General features: G+C 38.6%; 1 protein-coding gene across 2 annotated transcripts; it reads right to left on the reverse strand.

Annotated features, from left to right (window-relative positions):
* Window positions 1-419: 419 nt before the first annotated feature.
* LOC146467978 (neuronal acetylcholine receptor subunit alpha-10-like) lies at window positions 420-12,372 on the reverse strand. Of its 2 annotated transcripts, XM_085125555.1 has the most exons (8): window positions 12,204-12,372; window positions 7,982-8,036; window positions 5,535-5,671; window positions 4,973-5,017; window positions 3,523-3,632; window positions 2,791-2,913; window positions 1,594-1,749; window positions 420-1,154 (listed from the first exon to the last, which is right to left on the reverse strand). In XM_085125555.1, the coding sequence occupies exons 2-8, from the start codon at window positions 8,034-8,036 to the stop codon at window positions 566-568; spliced, it is 1,215 nt and encodes a 404-aa protein (XP_084981681.1). In that variant the 5' UTR covers window positions 12,204-12,372; the 3' UTR covers window positions 420-565. The 2 variants fall into 2 exon arrangements, with proteins under 2 accessions (XP_084981681.1, XP_084981682.1); XM_085125556.1 differs by lacking the exon at window positions 7,982-8,036.
* Between the last annotated feature and the right edge of the window lie 4,731 nt (window positions 12,373-17,103).

Raw genomic sequence — 17,103 nt, forward strand, 5'->3', positions numbered from 1 at the left:
CTTCTTTTGACATTTTTCACCTCAGTTGAGAGTCAGTTGAAGGTCGTACCGAGTTTATTTCACGCATAACCGGCAACTTTAACCGATTCGAGCCTGCAGTTTTGGAGTACTTTTATACTCTTTTTGGACATCATGAAAACGAAGCAGTCCTTCGAACTCCATAATTCTTTAACTTAGTGAAATTTCCGGCCTACTGAACTCTCTTGGCGATTGAAAATGTGAATATTTTTTCAAGCCGTGATTTCATTTAAACGCTCTCTGATGCTAATGCAAAGCGAAATTAAGGTAACCGAACTTTCATGAAATTGTTGAGGTGCCTGTTCAGTAAAAAGATACTTTCGAAGACGCATTCTTTACCAGTGGATGGAGTCTTCTTTCTACAGAGCAAATGGTATTGTTGGAAACACACATCCCTTTATTTCTATTTAATGCCTATCAAGCTGTCGTTTATACAGGGAAAATTGAAAGCTTTGTTTTGCTTTTAATGAGATTTATTTTTTATGCAAGATTGAGTATTGTTCCGCCCCATTTTGGTTTGTTTCTGCAAAGCAATTTTGCCTATATTTTAATTGTTGGGAGCTTGGAAAAACAAGGACAGCGATGCGATAGTGATCAGAAGTGCAAAGAAGGCCATGAAAAACTTATCCAGAATATGGGCGGCAGTCTTCCATTCGTTTCTCTTCAAAATGTCATCACTTGCCATGATTCGCCTGCGGTTGCCAAAATTTTTGTTGGGTCCAAAAACCCTTCCGAGACAGTCCAGAATGATTAATCGAACCCATATTGGCATTTCTCCGTCACCATGACGACCATATGAGTAGTTCAGCACCAGGCACGTCGCGGCTAATGAAAGGGAAATAAGGAACATTGTGATGATGTAGAATTTGCCCAACAATGGAGCGCTGTTGGAGGTGGATGGAAGATTCTGGTAAACAAGCTGCAGGAATACTATCATGGCTAATAGCACAGTGATGCCTAGCTGCATCCTTTCTCCAGACTCTGGTGGCAGATAGAAGCCGATAAGAACCATGGCTGTGATGATCAGGGCGGGAACAATCAGATACAGTGTGTAGAACAGCGACTTCCGACGCACGTGGATTGTGTATGTTATGTCAATGTACGGTTTGGGGCAGCAGTCGTAAAATTTTGAAGTCCTGAAAACAGATTTAAACATGAAAATGATGGGAATTATCTACCAATTGGGAGAGCCAGCTGGCTCTCTAATTCCTATTGGGTCCTGTGTCATGCAAGTGGCATATAATGACCAGGAACGGCCTTAAGCCCAAGGATGGACGGTTGGTGCATATATATTAGAGGTTAACTCCCTCTACCCCTCCAGCAATTTTCATTACGTTTTCCTGGCGATTCGCTGTACTCCTTTATACCCCTAGATATTTAAGTATATAGAATTTAGTTCTTGTTGTTATTTAGGCGTCCCTGTATTCGGCACATATTGTCAAGCCCAACTATCATTCATCTTTCCCACCACAATGCATTTTTTGTAACTTTTCTGCCTACGCAAAATAGTTTCTCCAATACTTTCTGTGTACAGTGTCGTAGAAATGACGATTTTATGAAGCTGTCCTACTTTACCTTTTCTGCTCAATACCCAGTAGTTGCCATTCACCGTGTTCTGTGTAAATGTCGTCGCTTGAAGCATTGGTGAGAATGCGCATGTCTAAACGGCTTTCATCATGAGTCCAGCTACCGAACTTCATTGGACACCTTTGTTCATCGAAAGGGAAATACCTTGAAATCAATGAAACATTCTTAAAATTAGCGTGAAGATTCCTTTTTCGGGACCTCATCGTGACAGAAATATTCTCAAACACCAACAAATTTGCACGAAAGTTCGACAGAGCCTCGAAACACCGATCTCAAATCCGCAATTTCTGAAGCTCGAATCAATGGGGAAGGACCACCTATTAGAGAGATTTAGTATCGCGTTTACGTGAAACGGCAAACGTCACCTGGCCGTGTCACGTTTTGCGTAAAATAGCGTGAACCTTTTGACTTAAGCTAATTTTGCGAGTTTCGATGAAGCTGTTTTGCGACTCACTGTGGTGAGTTCATGAAGAAAAGCGGTAAGGAGTAAGTTATGAAGGATTCTTAAACGTGAAACTTAATTTGCCCTAGTATGACTTGCCGGAATAGTTATTGGGGTACTTGTTTTCAACAATTAACTACTTATATGTACAGTCGACTCCGATAAGTTATTGGGAGTCGACTGTATAAGAAAAAAGGAAGAAATACCTACGTAGTTCTCACGTAGACGACAAACGCGAAATAGCCTGTTTTCACGTAGAAACGGAAACCGGCAAATGCGAAAAATGGCGGGAAAATCGTGGTCACTGGTCATTTTTGCCGTTCTCGTTTCACGTATACGCGAAGCTATTGAAATCTCTCTATTGCCTCGCAAATCCACGAGGCGATGTGAAAACACTGGCGACAGCTGCAATGGAATGCGACCATGATTGCCACCTTCCTCAGTCTCCGATCAACAGAGCGATCTTGCGGCCTCGTCACAAAAACGAGTCTGCACATCATTAATTGGATGAATTCCGTAGCTCGGTCCAAATTGTTTTTGTTAGTGGTGAATATTTTCTGTTATTCTTAAACTTAAATAGCGATACACTACTTAATTTTATGTCAAAATTATAAAAGTGATATTTTTCTATCATGCCGTTATAAAGGCACGAAATCGTCCAGCGCACAATGTTGGATCGATATCGTGCTGCATTCGCTTCTCGTTGAACAAAATAGCCTTAATTTACACCGAAGAAATTTTACCTGACGTCCAACTGGCAAACTGTTACAAACATGGCTGGTGCAAGCCATATTGTGTTTCCATTCGAATAAATAACAACATCTGTTTTGTACTTGTGAGTTCCTCCAGAAAATGTAGACTCCGCGCTGAAGTATAAATTAAACAAGGAAACTGCGCATTTATATTTTTTCATAGTAAATTAATGGCTAGAGATGCACACCTGTTTATTGACTTGATCTTCACTTCTCTCAAAATTTTGTCCTTTGCCAGTACGCTCCACCCCAAGCAAGGATCCCCAAACATCCGTAGCCTGGATACTTATACGACACACATAGCACTGAAAAGATATGTTGATGTATACGAGGAACTGCCTTGTTACTTATATTAGTTGAATTGCTCTGTACAACTTATTGAGTCACGCGGTAAAGTTCATGTTCATTGCAAAGTCGGAAGTTACTTCACTGAGATCCCAGCTCACGATTGATTTTTAGGCAATAGACCAGGCAGTGATTTTAGTATTAATGCCTAAGCATTGTATTTCATTAAATCTCCTTTGTAAGGATTTGTTTTCACGTAGATTGAAGTAAACTTTATTACTATTATACAAAACGGTTCCACAGTTCTCGTATCGCTTTTTCACCTTGAAGTTCCCTTAAATATTGACTCGTAAAATTGGAGATTACCCAAGAATTTTTTGTACTACTCTTAAGTTGAAGTAAGATCCTCTAGAATTATACACAACCTTTTTATCATACCTGTTGTAAAGCACAATATCCGGGACCCAGACCTTAGAGGCGTCTACATTGATCTCGTCAATTCCACCGTAGAGAGAGGCGTTCCATGCCAACAATGGGTTTGTCCATTCCTGAACAACGTTAAACAAGTAGTTATGATATTGTGGTGGGTAATGTTCATATATTCCAATACTGATCTAACTAATTTGACTAGGAGTCTAATTAACGTTCCTCTATGTTGCATGGAATGTTAGTCCATTATGGCGCTATACCTCCTTCATTTTTGTCCCCATTTGGGGGTTTTGAAGCCACGACACACTCGAAAATCTCGAAAAGAAAAATCCCTCTGGAGAATAGCCTACATATAATTTTTTAAAACTGGATCATTTGATGCAATTTCAGGGATTTCATTGGTTTAGCGGCCATGGTATATGAGTCATTATACCATGGCCGAGAAATAGCGATCATTAATTTAAATAGTCTTGCAAAGCGAAATCAAGATACAGTAATATGTTTTTTTATCGGGGGGGGGGGGGGGGGGGTAAGAGGAAACCATTGGTGCCAGTGTCAAGATAGGGAAAGGGGCTATCACAAGCTCTAGACAGTAGTCTAAATTCATTTTGGGTCCGGAGCATGTATAATAGTTTTGACCAGTTCCTTAACTGGTATCCCACTTTGCCCGATATTCAATTTTTTTAAAGGAAGGCTGGATAATCAATATACGGGGCCAAAAAACGCCTGTCTTCACAGAATCGGAAAGAGTTCCTGTGAATGTCACCAATGGGACGTATATGTTGGAGTTTAAGTTTGATTTTGGTTTGAAATTTTTGAAACCAGGTTAACCTTTTTTTTCCTTTGTCTCAAATTCCATAATCTGGCACAATAGAAAATAAAAATATAGCTTAAATATAATGGTATACAAACGGTTAAGATCGCCATAAACTAACTTCCCTGTACTTGAACTTATCTTAACTTAGTAAGGGGGCCATTCGTTGTCTTCTATCCGTCGGGACGTTTAAAAACTGTAAATGCCGTTCATCAAAATAAGATCAATCTTCAGCTTCGATGGCTACGTACTTTTGTTACTGCGCACACGTTATGTGCATCTCGGGATACTCGGGTTTCCTATGGGTGGTGCCTACTAATGCAGCGATATTTTTGCGCAGTTTAAAACTATGCGGAGAAAGCAGAACTTAGCAAGTGCTTTTGGTATCCAAAAAGAAAATTGGGGTAACCATGCATTTTTCAGAGATATTAAAGGTTCAATTTGGAAAAAACGCCATACATTGCATTGCATTTTATTGCTTTTTAGAATAACTGCTGCTTAATTATCTCTAAAAATGCGTGGTTACCCCCAATTTCCTTTTGGGATTTCAATAGCCCTTGCTAAGATCTAATTTTCCCGCACAGTAATAAACTGCGCAAAAAAACTTCGGTATTTGTAGGCACCGTCCTTAAATATTTCATTTACCTGATAGGTGTAGAGGATAACTTGCAGGAGTTGTTCGTTGTCTTTCTGGGTTGCATAAAAGAGAATCGACACAAAAACTTCAAATTATGATAAAGAGTCCCTTTGATCCATTAATCTATTATTTTAATAGAGAGAGTTTGGTGGAGAGGAAAAAATCACGTGCTGATAAACTGTTCTCAAAAGGTTCAAGTCGATCCACGTCACTCTTCTTCAGAAATAAACCCAATCAGTCCTGGCAAAAATAGTTCTAGCTAAAAGCCTCGCCATATTAATTAATAGAGCAAGAAGCAGTTTTAACTGGATTTTTCTATCAGAATGGTTGTTTGCTAAATGAAGTCCCCTTTTGAATTCACGAGATTCCAAAATGGTAGGAACGGCGAGATGGAAAGCTTCGAAAACAAAACACGTAGGAATAAGAGGAGAGGAACCTAGCATCTAAATTTTTGCGTTCTCTATCGCCGTTCCCCGCCCAATCTGACGCCTGGAAGAGTGCAATAAAATATAGCTTTTACCTATCCCTTCTTTGATTAAGTTTTGTTTCTTCTTTCCTATAAATACTTACCAAATCTATAATCTGCTTGAGTTTTGCTCTAAATGTGACCACCACTTGGGCGTTCCTATTGAAGACCGGACGAGACAACTTACTGTAGTTTTGAAACAGGTCATGCAGCAGCCTCTGTTCATCATTCATTACCGCAGCTGTTGGGAAGTTAATCCGCCAGTAAGTAAAAAAATAAAAATAAAGTCTCTTGGGTGGATTCAACTCTTTATGTCTGTATGTTTATTATTTGCGTTTTGGCTGGTTAATCTATTTATTATTTTATTAAGTTTATTGTTTATTTCAATTGTGAAAAGTCAGGTAGTTGCTCGAAGCACGATATATAAGCGCTAATTCAGTTAAAGGACGGTGCCTACTAATACCGAAGTATTTTTGCGCGGTTTATGACTATGTGGGAAAAGCAGATCTTAGCAAGGACTATTGAAATCCAAAAAGAAAATTGGGGATAACCACGCATTTTTTAGAGATAATTAAGCAACAATTATTCTAAAAAGCAGTAAAATACAAAGCAATGTATGGCGTTTTTATCCAAATTGAAGCTTCATTATCTCTGAAAAATGCATGGCTACCCCAAATTTTCTTATTGGATACCAAAAGCATTTGCTAAGTTCTGCTTTCCCCGAATAGTTTTAAACCGCGCAAAACTATACCTGTATTAGTAGGCATCACCCATAGCAAGAGACTCATAGTCTCAAGCCCATAGGAAACCCGAGTATCTCGAGATGCGCAGAACGTATGCGCAGTAACAATAGTAGGCACCGTCCTTAACTACCATGACAACTTGTAGGTTTTGTTCACATTGAACCCAGTATTAGTGCCAATCGGGATTCGAACCGACTCGCCCTGGAGGGCACACAAGCGAACCCTGGCACTAGTGCTCTAAAACTAGTAAAGCCAGTTGTGTGAAATTGAATGAGCTCTAATAAAAAGCTATAATTGTGAGCAATTGGTGTAGAGAACTTTAATCACTCTTATGTGGCTTTATGTGTGAGTGTTAGAAAATGGCGAATAATTTACGCTATATCAAATAGCAGTTTAATGAGGTGTTATTCCCACCCCCTCCTCCCCCCCCCCCCCCCTCCACCCACTCCAGCAGTGTGGAAGTCTATCGCGGCACATAGTTTCTTAACATGTTGGACTCCATACTCTCAACACAGTTCGGAAGGGGAGGGCAGAGTGTGCAGCTATTTGTGAAGTATTTAAAGAAAAAAAACCGCAAAGTATTTCAAACATTTTGGGCTCTATAAGTAATGTAGGGATTAATTTTTACACTGTAACTCAGATTGTAACTGAAGAATCGCGCAGCTAGAGAGTCAGCCAAATAGCTATAAAGGTTTCATAAGAGTTCGGTGTGCTTGAGGTCAGCTGAGTGTGCTTAATTAATTGGGTAGGTGGACTGGACCTATTTAAAGGGATCAACGAGAAGCTTACGACGATCACTACGTATACGTCCTCATAATTACGCGATTTCTATTTTCAATACAGATGTTGAAAAACTATTTCCCTTAGGGCCGGGTCGCACTAGAGCCAATTTTGTTTATTTAAGTGATACTCTGTCAACACGTACTGCAAGATAAGTGCGACCTCACGTTTCCAAAACTCTCCAATTTTTCGCGGATTGCCAAAATTTCGCCAATCTTCAAAGACGCCGTGGTGCTGCCTCGGAGGCGACCAAATTTTGGCAAGAGGCCAATTTTGTCTATATAGCAATTAAGCTGCCATTCACTGTAGCGAAACGAGTGCTAGCAGCACTCCTGACCCAGTAGAGCGAGGCAAGAAAGGCAAAAAAGGAAAGTACGACGCCTGGGCCCAAGCTAAGCAACGACTGCTTGTTCAGTTGTGGGCCGAAAACCACGAGTGGCTAGAGAGCAGAGAGTCACGAACGGCGCGGATTAAAATCTGCGACGATTTAAACGCTCGCATGAAATTAAGTGTATGAAGAAAATCAAGTATTTAATAGAACGTTTCAAAGAAGCAAAGGAATGGAACAGGAAGCAGACTGGAGGGTTGAAGAAGAAAAGCATGTTTTACGACGAAATTGATGCAGTCCTGGGTTGCCGAGACATTGTCACATTAAACAATGTGTCCATTCTCTTGCACGAAAATGTTTTGTTTTTCCTGATGTAACAGGAGAAGAAGGGTCACTTTCCCCAGCGGGTTATGACTGATGTTGCTGTCAATCAAAGACGTTTTGGAACTGCAAATTTCCGTAGTGCGACCAACACTAAAAATTGGAAGTTCAAAAATGTCTGCCAAAAAATTTGACCGCCAAAAATTAGAAGATACAAAAATTCGCTTAGTGCGACCCGGCCCTTACTTAGCAATAGTTTTTGACCAAACATTAATCGTCTTTTTCTACCTGTTATCATTGGTTATGCAAATATGATAAACAAGTTCCATCATGACTTATTGAAGAAACAATTTCATTAAAGTGTCCAGTCAGTACTCACCGTCTGTCTTTAAAGCGAACAATGTCACAAGCAGGAAATACAGGTTCTTGCACATCTAATTTGAAAGAAACGCATAGCACAAATAAAACATCTCTTGCCGAGCTGGAGACTTGTTAAGGTCCACAATTAACAATTTTGATCTTTTTCCTTGGAATGTGTCTGATTTGGATATGCCAATGCTCGAATAGACCATTCCGAGTTGCTTTGAACCTCATGAAAGCGAGGCTAAGTGCAAAGTTTTTGTTATGAAAATTAGTTTTCATTCATATGCAAACAAAACTAATTTTCATATGAAACGTTTTGCACGTAGCCTCGCTTTCATAGTGAGGTTCACAGCAACTCGGAAATGGCCTATTGCTGCTTTGCTCTAGGGTGGTCTTCAGAGAAGTTTTCAATAAAGTGCTCGGAAGTTATTCGTTGTTTTCTTTGGTTTTACTTTAACTAAGCTCTGTGATTGGTTAACAAAACTAGCCACTTTAATTTTTCAACCAGTAGAAGCAAAACGATAAACCAACCGTGACTTGCTCGCACCGGACCACACCGCACCGCATCGCACCGTTTTCCACATGTTACACTCTGGATAAATTAACGTAGGCACATAAGGCGTGCATGACATAACACAAGAACGCGATATAAATGTAACTGTGTCATTTTAACACAGTTACTTCCCAGTAAAAGCAAACAAAGAGTAAAAGCAAAAACAAAAACAAAACAAACTTAACAAACAAAAAACTCACGGTGCCGAAGCTCTACGTATATGAAGTCACTTGAAATTTGAGAACATCTATTTCATATACAAATGTACAAATCTTCCTTCAAAGTAGTTGCAGTTTTGTTTTGATTTTTAGTGAGAGTAATAATTTTTCTTTACAATTACAAAAGCACACACTACCCGCAAATGCTAATCGAGGCGTAATGTAACAATTATTATGCTTAACCCATTGACTCCTACACCGGCCAAAACCGGCCGTCCCTGGCGCATGCTCCGTGCGTGAAACTCGATACGTTCTCCCTCCCCTCCTGGAGTTTTTTCGTCCTGGCCCCAGTTGTTCAAAGGCCGGATAACTTTATCCGCTGGATAAGGCACTATTCAGGGTCTAAAATATACTTCACGTAAAACGTTGTCCAAGGTTTTCGTACACTCCCAACCTTAACTGTGGTTAGAGTGAGCATATTCGCTTGTACAAGAGGAAATATTGAAATCTTTGCACAGATTGAAACTGACAGATAGCGACTTATCCACTGGATAAAGTTATCCGGCCTTTGAACAACTGGACCCTGAAAAGGTCACAACAGCTAGTCGAATGATAAACCATATCTATATTTTAAGGCATTTTAGGGGGTAGGGGAAAGGATCCTTCTGAACCTACCGCATGGAGCTGAGCAAAATTACAAAATGGTGCCGCGCGTGAATCGGTCCTGAAGTTTCAAGACATGTTTTTTTCATCTTTTAAAGCAAGTACATCTTTTTTAAGCTCACAATGGAAAGGAATAACCGTGAACAATAATCTACCGTCAAAAAAGAGAACTTGGAGGCGTTAAAAAACAGCGAAAAGCCGTGTAGCGTTGTGATCTCTTATATTTCCACGCCGCTACTGAAATATGCCTCAAAAGTTAAAACCGAACCGCGGGCTTCAAACGGAGTTTAAAAGACCAGGACAATGGTGACAACACGGTAAATGATGTTTTCGGATGTGGATTTGCTTTTTACAAATAGTTTAAGTGATGATTTGAACCAGAATTCTGTAACTTCTGTAATTTTCATCGCAAACGTGCCCGAATTTACTGCGAGTGATCGCCTTGTACAAACACGGAGCGTCTTCAAATTTTACATGCGTGTTTGCACGCACGCAAAAAAACTGAAAGTTTTTTGCCTCTAATAGTAAATATATCGTTTATTTCAATAAAAAGTTTTGTTGGAAAAGCTTTTTGTTGATTTTTGAGTCTTTGTCAATTCATATATTCGTTTGAGAAGAAACAGATGCGTAATCAAGGGCAATTTGCATAAGCGGGTTGAAATTTGATATGCCAAAGGTTTTCATCAACATGCCGTGAATTTTAGCAATTTTTGCGTTCAAGTGTGTTTTTCGGCAAATGATTAATCGGTGACCATATTATTTTACGTCGGAAAACATTTGTTTAATCATTCCAGTTTAATATGCAGTTTATTTTGGAAGCCAAGAATATTTATTTATCTACTGCGCAGTTAATTAAGTAAAAGCGCTCTAGGAAAAAGGTAATTTATGCGAAAACCATGGCAACACGACAGGAGTCAAAGGGTTAAATATCAGAAATGAGGTTGTAGAAAAATAAATAAAAAAAGCAAATAACAACAAATTAAAAAGTTAACTAGCCAATGATAATGAAAGACAAACAAAAACGTATAATTAAAACAATAGATATCAACTATATTCAGCTGCTGATTGAAACTATATAATTTTGGAAATAGTAACTGAGAGAATTGTCAACACAATTATTCTCCTCTTTGAGCGCTGCAAGTAAAAATTGGAAAATTTTGTTCTTGAAAGGTCTTTTCCTAAGCTTAGAAAAGTCAGGATGCAAAGAGTTCCACAATTTGGCTTGGAAAATGGCAAATTTGACCTTGATTTATTCATATGGTTTCTGGAAGTTTCCGCACCCCCGTGGTGGTAATGAACGTCTTAGTAAGGTGGTAGATAAGGGTGAGATTAAATTCATTTTCAAAATGTCTCTTCTTAAGAAATTAAACTTGTTGTTAATTAAAAAGTTGAATATAAAGAATTTGTAGTCGTAACACACGACAAGAATTGATTTTCCCCTTCTGGCCAATTTTATCCTGCTAATTTTAGGCGCATTAATTTTATCAGTTTCGTAGCTGTATTACAATAAATTTATTGGCATTTAATTTGGATGCTTTGGACTGTTGCCTTCAGCGCCACGGGTCTGGCCACAAATATATCAGTCCTTGAAAATAAACAAATAAACAATAATAACAACTTTATTTATTTAATAATATATAATAAAAACTTTATTTATCAGCGGAATCCTTATCACTAAAAAGTGGTCTTCTAAAGAGCCGTGCGCAATAAACCTAGTGCTAAAAAGCTAAGGCATTAAAATTAACAAACACAATTGAAAAATCCTATAATAGGTGCTAAAACTAAGTTAGAAAAATTCTAAAATACAATAGCGGAATAGAAACTATTTAAAGTAGTGGCCTGCTTAGCCTCCGCTGACAGACTGTTCAGAAGGTAAGGTAAGAATAAATATAGAAGCATACGGTGCAGCTTTTCTGATTATTTTCGTGACAACGCAATTTAAAACATATCAGTCTCTGTGTCTTAAAACAATGACATCAGTTTCGTGGCTAATTGTTCTTCGCCGCGGCGGAATAACAGATCATCTTTAGAAAGGGCAACTTCACTCACTCCAATGTCACACTGGGCCCCCAAAGTAGACCTCCTTTGTCCGGCCGATTGGCTCCGTTACTCTCATGTATGAGTAATTTAGGAACTCTCGCACGCAAACGGTTCTGTTTTTTAACTTTTTTTTTTTTTCAACAAAAATACCTCAATAAAGTGGAATCAGTTTATCGTAACGCTGTCGCACGCCAACGACCAGAATTAGATATGGCCTCCAAGGCTAGTAGCCAATAAGAACGCACTTAACTTTCAAAACCTCAAAGAATCAATGGAAGCAATATATTTTCATAGTATTGTAAGAGCACAATGTTGTACGAGATTGATTATACAATACGATGTTGACTTAGTAAGCATTATACGACATTGCTTTCAAGCAACTACCGTTACTAAGGTTATTATGGGAGTCCAAAAATATTCGGAATTGTATTTTGAATTTGGCGTTATCATCTGTTTTCGGCCTCTTAGCTATGGATACAGTTTTTCGCTATGAACGTAAAAAATTGAAGTGAAGTGTACATGCTTCCAGACTGTCTTTTTACAGCGATTTATAAAGAATCTTTTTCACGACGTTTGAAAAAGAAAGAGCGAGAAGAACGTCCGCGTTTTAAATAGAATTAAATAGAAATTGAAATTCAATAGATGAAATCCGGAGTCCTTTTATTTTGTAATGTGAAATGGTGAATATTAAGCCGAATACCAAGTAAAGTCGCAATCACATGTTTTAAAGACTGAGATCTATTTTTCGCTGGTGCTGTTTTAGCCATTTTGAACATTTCCCTAACGGTGATACGTAAATTATTTCTCAAGCAAAACGTTCTTACCTTTGCCAAGAAAGGGTATCTCTTCTTTCCTTCACTTTTTTCTTGTTTGAGCTAAGGATCACGGCAGAAGTGAACGCAAATAAATCCCATCTCGCACGGCCTCTATTCTCGAATCAATAAAATATGTCAAGCACTTCTTAATCACCAGTGCATTCATTTTAGACCACTTTAAAACTTAAATGCAAATAGTCTTTAATTATAGAAGACGTTTAAAGGAGTTTTCAAAACGTTATCATGAAATCGTTTCCTTTAAAAACAAATAAAGATATTTTCTTGTCAACAAAGTCTTCCGGACAGACGGATGGATATTATTCAATTTTTTTGAATTACCTTATCTGAAATAAGTTGTATCGAGGGCTTTCGTTGAGTTTGGCTTTTTAATTGGCGTTAACAATTTTCCTTAGAGGTGTTATGGTCTAAGGAGTCATAAATATTTGATTGCCATATGTAATAATGCCAGTATTGCTTTTAAAAAATATTGACAAAATCAGCGTACATGTTGCACGAAAGCTTTACATTTTAGTGATTTAGCAAGTCGGCTTCTCCGAAAATGCTCATTTAAAATACATATCTTATAATTAAAACATATCTGAGATGGTTGTGTATTTTCTATTATTTTTGCATTACATAGCAACATTAATCGAGCAATTATGAATATATTCCGGTTTCTATTCCAAATCTTTTGACCAATTTGTAGTTTGCCTTCTGGGCCCAGCTGTTCAAAGCAAGATAAAGCTAACCTTGGATTATAATGTGAGATTTTATGCAAAGATTTTTCGTTGAATGAGACTTTTTAGCGTGAAACTAGTTTTTGAAAACATTTTCAACGAGCGAGATGAAAACAATTTCTGTTAAAGTTTAATCGTGGTTATATACAAGTTATTACGTGATATCGGAAAGATTCAATTGCAACTCAATAAAACCCTTTGTCTGGCTCCTTCCAAAGCTTGTGTCTGCTAATATGGTTGTATCTTTAAAATGTCCAAGAATATTTTCAGTGGAACATACTTAGCGTTCACGTAGAGAATTTACGGAACTATGTCGTCACTATTTTAAACTGAGATAAGGCTCTCAAACTTGGCCATTTACTTATTTTAAGGTACTCTTTCCAGCGGTGTCAATTGTTTTATCGGGGCCACCGTAAAAATCTTAAATTACCGTGATATTAAAAGGCAGTATGTAACGAGAACACATTACGGTCCAGTGGTTTCCCACTCAGAAGTTCCTGATAGAATGGTGATTTCTCGATGTGATTGTTTTTTTTTTTTTTTTGTGGAGGAGGAGCTGGGAGGAAGGAGTATACATGTATATCCTTCCGGCCAACGTTTCACCAACTACCCTTTGAAATCTCTTGGAGCGAGTTTCGTGCATTCCTCTTAGAGATTAGTCAATTTTAATGAAATATTGATTTGAAGGTGCTTTCGACCTAAAGATACTCAATTTCTCCACAATACATACATCTTTTTTAATACAGGCACATGCCATGAACGTCTTATACGTAATATATCAAACACGAGACAGTGTTTCATCACAAATCAAACACCAAGAAGAGAGTTGAAAATACGACGCGTAGCGGAGTATTTTTGACGAACTTCGAGGTTTTTGATATTGTGATGAAATACTGTGACGAGTGTTTGATATAACTTCTCAAACAAACTGATTTTGAAGGAGAAATTAAGGATGCAAAAACAAGGAGTTTTTCATCAGATTTCCAAACACGTCACGGTGCATGTTTTCTTTTGTTTTTGGCTTTTGAATTATTAATGAGTTAGAGAAGCATTATTCAAAACTGGATTGATCATCGACAATGCAATTCCAGGGATTTGATTGGCTTAGCGCCCATGGTATTTGAGCCATTATACCATGCCCGAGAAATACCGACCATTAAATTGTCTTCTGGTTGTTCTTACAAAGCGGAATCAACAAGATCTAGCAATATTTCTTGATCGTTTTTGCTAAAACAATTATTCCACTCACGCTTGTTGGATATAAGATGATTATAGCCAACTCGGCGCTACGCGTATGCGCCTCGTTGGCTATCTATCGTCTCATATTCAACGCGCGCTCAAGGAATAACTGTTTTGTCGTACCCAAGTGTCGTACTAACTCGGGTATCCGAACATTTCAAGAGAGTGGCTCACGGTAATGGACCTGCCTAAGTGACGTTGCGGAAAACATTTGCCATTAAACAGGGACAACCAACCGGCGGGTTATTTCGGTGGAAATCTGTTCGGAAGGCCTTCATCGCCTCGGAAATTCGAGTTTAGTCGTAAGAAAATCTATTAGTATTCTTACGCAAAATGTCTAAACATGTGAAAACTAGTTCCTTTCGAATAAATGTGATGAAATATTTGAAGCCTGGTGAATAAACGAGAATGATGTATCGATTCAGTAAGTGACACAGGCATACTCGTTTGTCCCATAAACCTAGTTTAATGGCGTTAGCTCCCACGAGTCTCCTGTAGCTCAGTGGTAGAGCATTCGAACTAATAATGGATGGTCTTAGGTTCGACTCCTGATAGGAGCACTCTGTTTTATGCCTGTGTCATTTACTGAATGATACATCATTCTCATACTTCCTTTCGTTTTCGAAAGGGAAAATGTGTGGTTAAAAATGCTAAAAAAGGGTCAGCTAGTATTTTCAACTCAGAGAATAAAATTCCGTTTCCTAAAACTTTCTGCAACCTAAGTTTCCAGCTTAATTAAGCATCCGAACAAAGCAATCTGTATTAGCTTGCAAAAATATGTCTTTAAAGGGGCGCAAAACGATCTGTGAACACCGATGACAACATTTTAAATATTTTGCTTAAGGTGGGGCTCTTCCTGAATTTGAGTGAAATTTGAAGAGGTTTTAAGAATTGATAGAAGAAAGAAAATGATTTTCGGAACACTAACAGACAGTCGATAACCACGCAAGAGCACCCCAGGTTGCTAGTGGACTAACTTGGTATCCGTCTATTAATTATTAACTACAAATTCAAATTTTAAAACTCCACTAAGTCTTCAACATTTCTTATTCCTTTTAATTTTACCAATCCTTCAAGAAAAATTATTTCCTTCCAAATATACCTAAAAATCACCCAAAAATTCATAAAACACCCCAAATCATTGATTTGTGTTATGAATGGAGGCTTTTTGTATTGCTTGAAATGCAAACAAGATAATTCCATTTGACCGATTTTAAGCGGCGTGAAAACGGCTTTCAGGTGAACCCCAACCTTAAGACGAACATTTTCAAGAAAATCCTTGATGTAATCGACATCAACCCAAAAGATGTCAGGAAATCCACGCGTTCAAGACTTCTGTCAGAGTTGTGAACGAAAAAAGTGATTTTATGACGCTATAGGACGAAAACAAGCTTCGCCCCAAAACGAGGCCGTGCCTCGTGCAAGTCTAAGAAAATGTCCCACATGGGAGGGAAAGACGCGGTCGCGTCCTATATGTAATGTTTTCAGCATCATCAGGTTTTCGGAGCTCCCTCGGCGGGTGAACCGGTGAGGGTGGGACTCTGCAAAGACTCAGTAACTCTACCCCAATGGGGGGATGGGGGGGGGGGGGGGTAAGGGGGAGCAGAGACGGGGGAGCATTTTGCTCAAATTATTTTTAATTTATTTATTGTTATATTAACATGTTAAATGGCGCGTTTTAACTTGTATCTACTTCAGATGGATGTATCTGCCATGCAAATTCGATTTAAATGTTAAGAAAGCTATGTTCTTGTCTCCCTTTAAATGTTCTCATTGGGTCACGGCCCCTGATGAAAGGGAGTTTAGGAATCAGTTACTCGCAGAGGCTCTCATGAAAATCTAAAACCTCGCAAATTTTAGCATCACCAGAGCTTTTTAATTGTTTCTTTTAAAGACAGTCAACTCCCTTTATTGCGGACACCCTCGGGACCACGAGTTAGTCAGTCCTTAATAGCGAGAGTCCGTAATAGCGGGAATTTATTTCAGCCAAACGTCTGTAATTTAATATCAGGATTTCCGGGCCGTAATAGAGAGGTGTTTACAAGGCGAGAGTTGACTGTATCTTCTATCGTGTTTTTTTCTTGTTAAAATTGTTCAATTATAATTTCCTATTAATTCTTTCCTTATATGTCATGGGCAGCAATCCTAACATTGTGAACTACTGTGTGTACCAATACAGTGAAACCCCGTTAATACGACCACCTTCGAGCCGCTCAAATGCGCTCGTAATAACGGGGTGGTCGGATTAACGAGGTTGTGAAACTAAGGAAATGACTGGAATTTCAATTCATTTGGGGCACAATAAAGTGGTCGTAATAACGAGGTGATCGTAAGGCGGGGTTCCACTGTAGTTGTGTTTTTACCCAATAAGGTTCGTATTTATTTATTTATTTATTTATTTAATTACTTGTATTTTATAAGAATTCACCAATTAGCTCTCTTCAGGCGTTCATATTGTGAAAAGGGCGTAAAATATGGTGTGCGAAGAAAAATTTCGCAGTAGTTGTTTCCTCGCGTGTTTTCCACGTGTGTTTTCCTCGCTACCTCATAGAATGCGCTCGCCAAAAATTGATAGCACGCGGAACAGGTATGGGAAAGGCAAGCCCTCTCTCTTCCCAAATTAAATGGTAAGGACCCTCGACTAGCGCGTTTTTAGTTGAGTATCGAAAGTTATTCTGCTTTACTACGCTCTGTGATTGGTTAACAAAACTTCTGCCACTTTCTCAACCAATGAGAAGGAAACTGGCAAAACCAATCCGATCGTTTTGGTCATGGCATTACTTGCTCGCACGCGTTTCCCCGCGCTTTCCGCCGGTTCTGATTGGTTTATCGCTCTGTTTGCGTCTGTTGTAATTGGTCAGAGTAATTACTTTGGGTTTTGTTTTAAGACAATCAATAATTGAGTCCTGAAACAAACGTTCATACACACGACG

Source organism: Pavona decussata, unplaced genomic scaffold (assembly GCF_977016875.1).
Source record: "Pavona decussata unplaced genomic scaffold, jaPavDecu1.1 SCAFFOLD_134, whole genome shotgun sequence".
NCBI classification, from domain to species: Eukaryota; Metazoa; Cnidaria; class Anthozoa; order Scleractinia; family Agariciidae; genus Pavona; species Pavona decussata.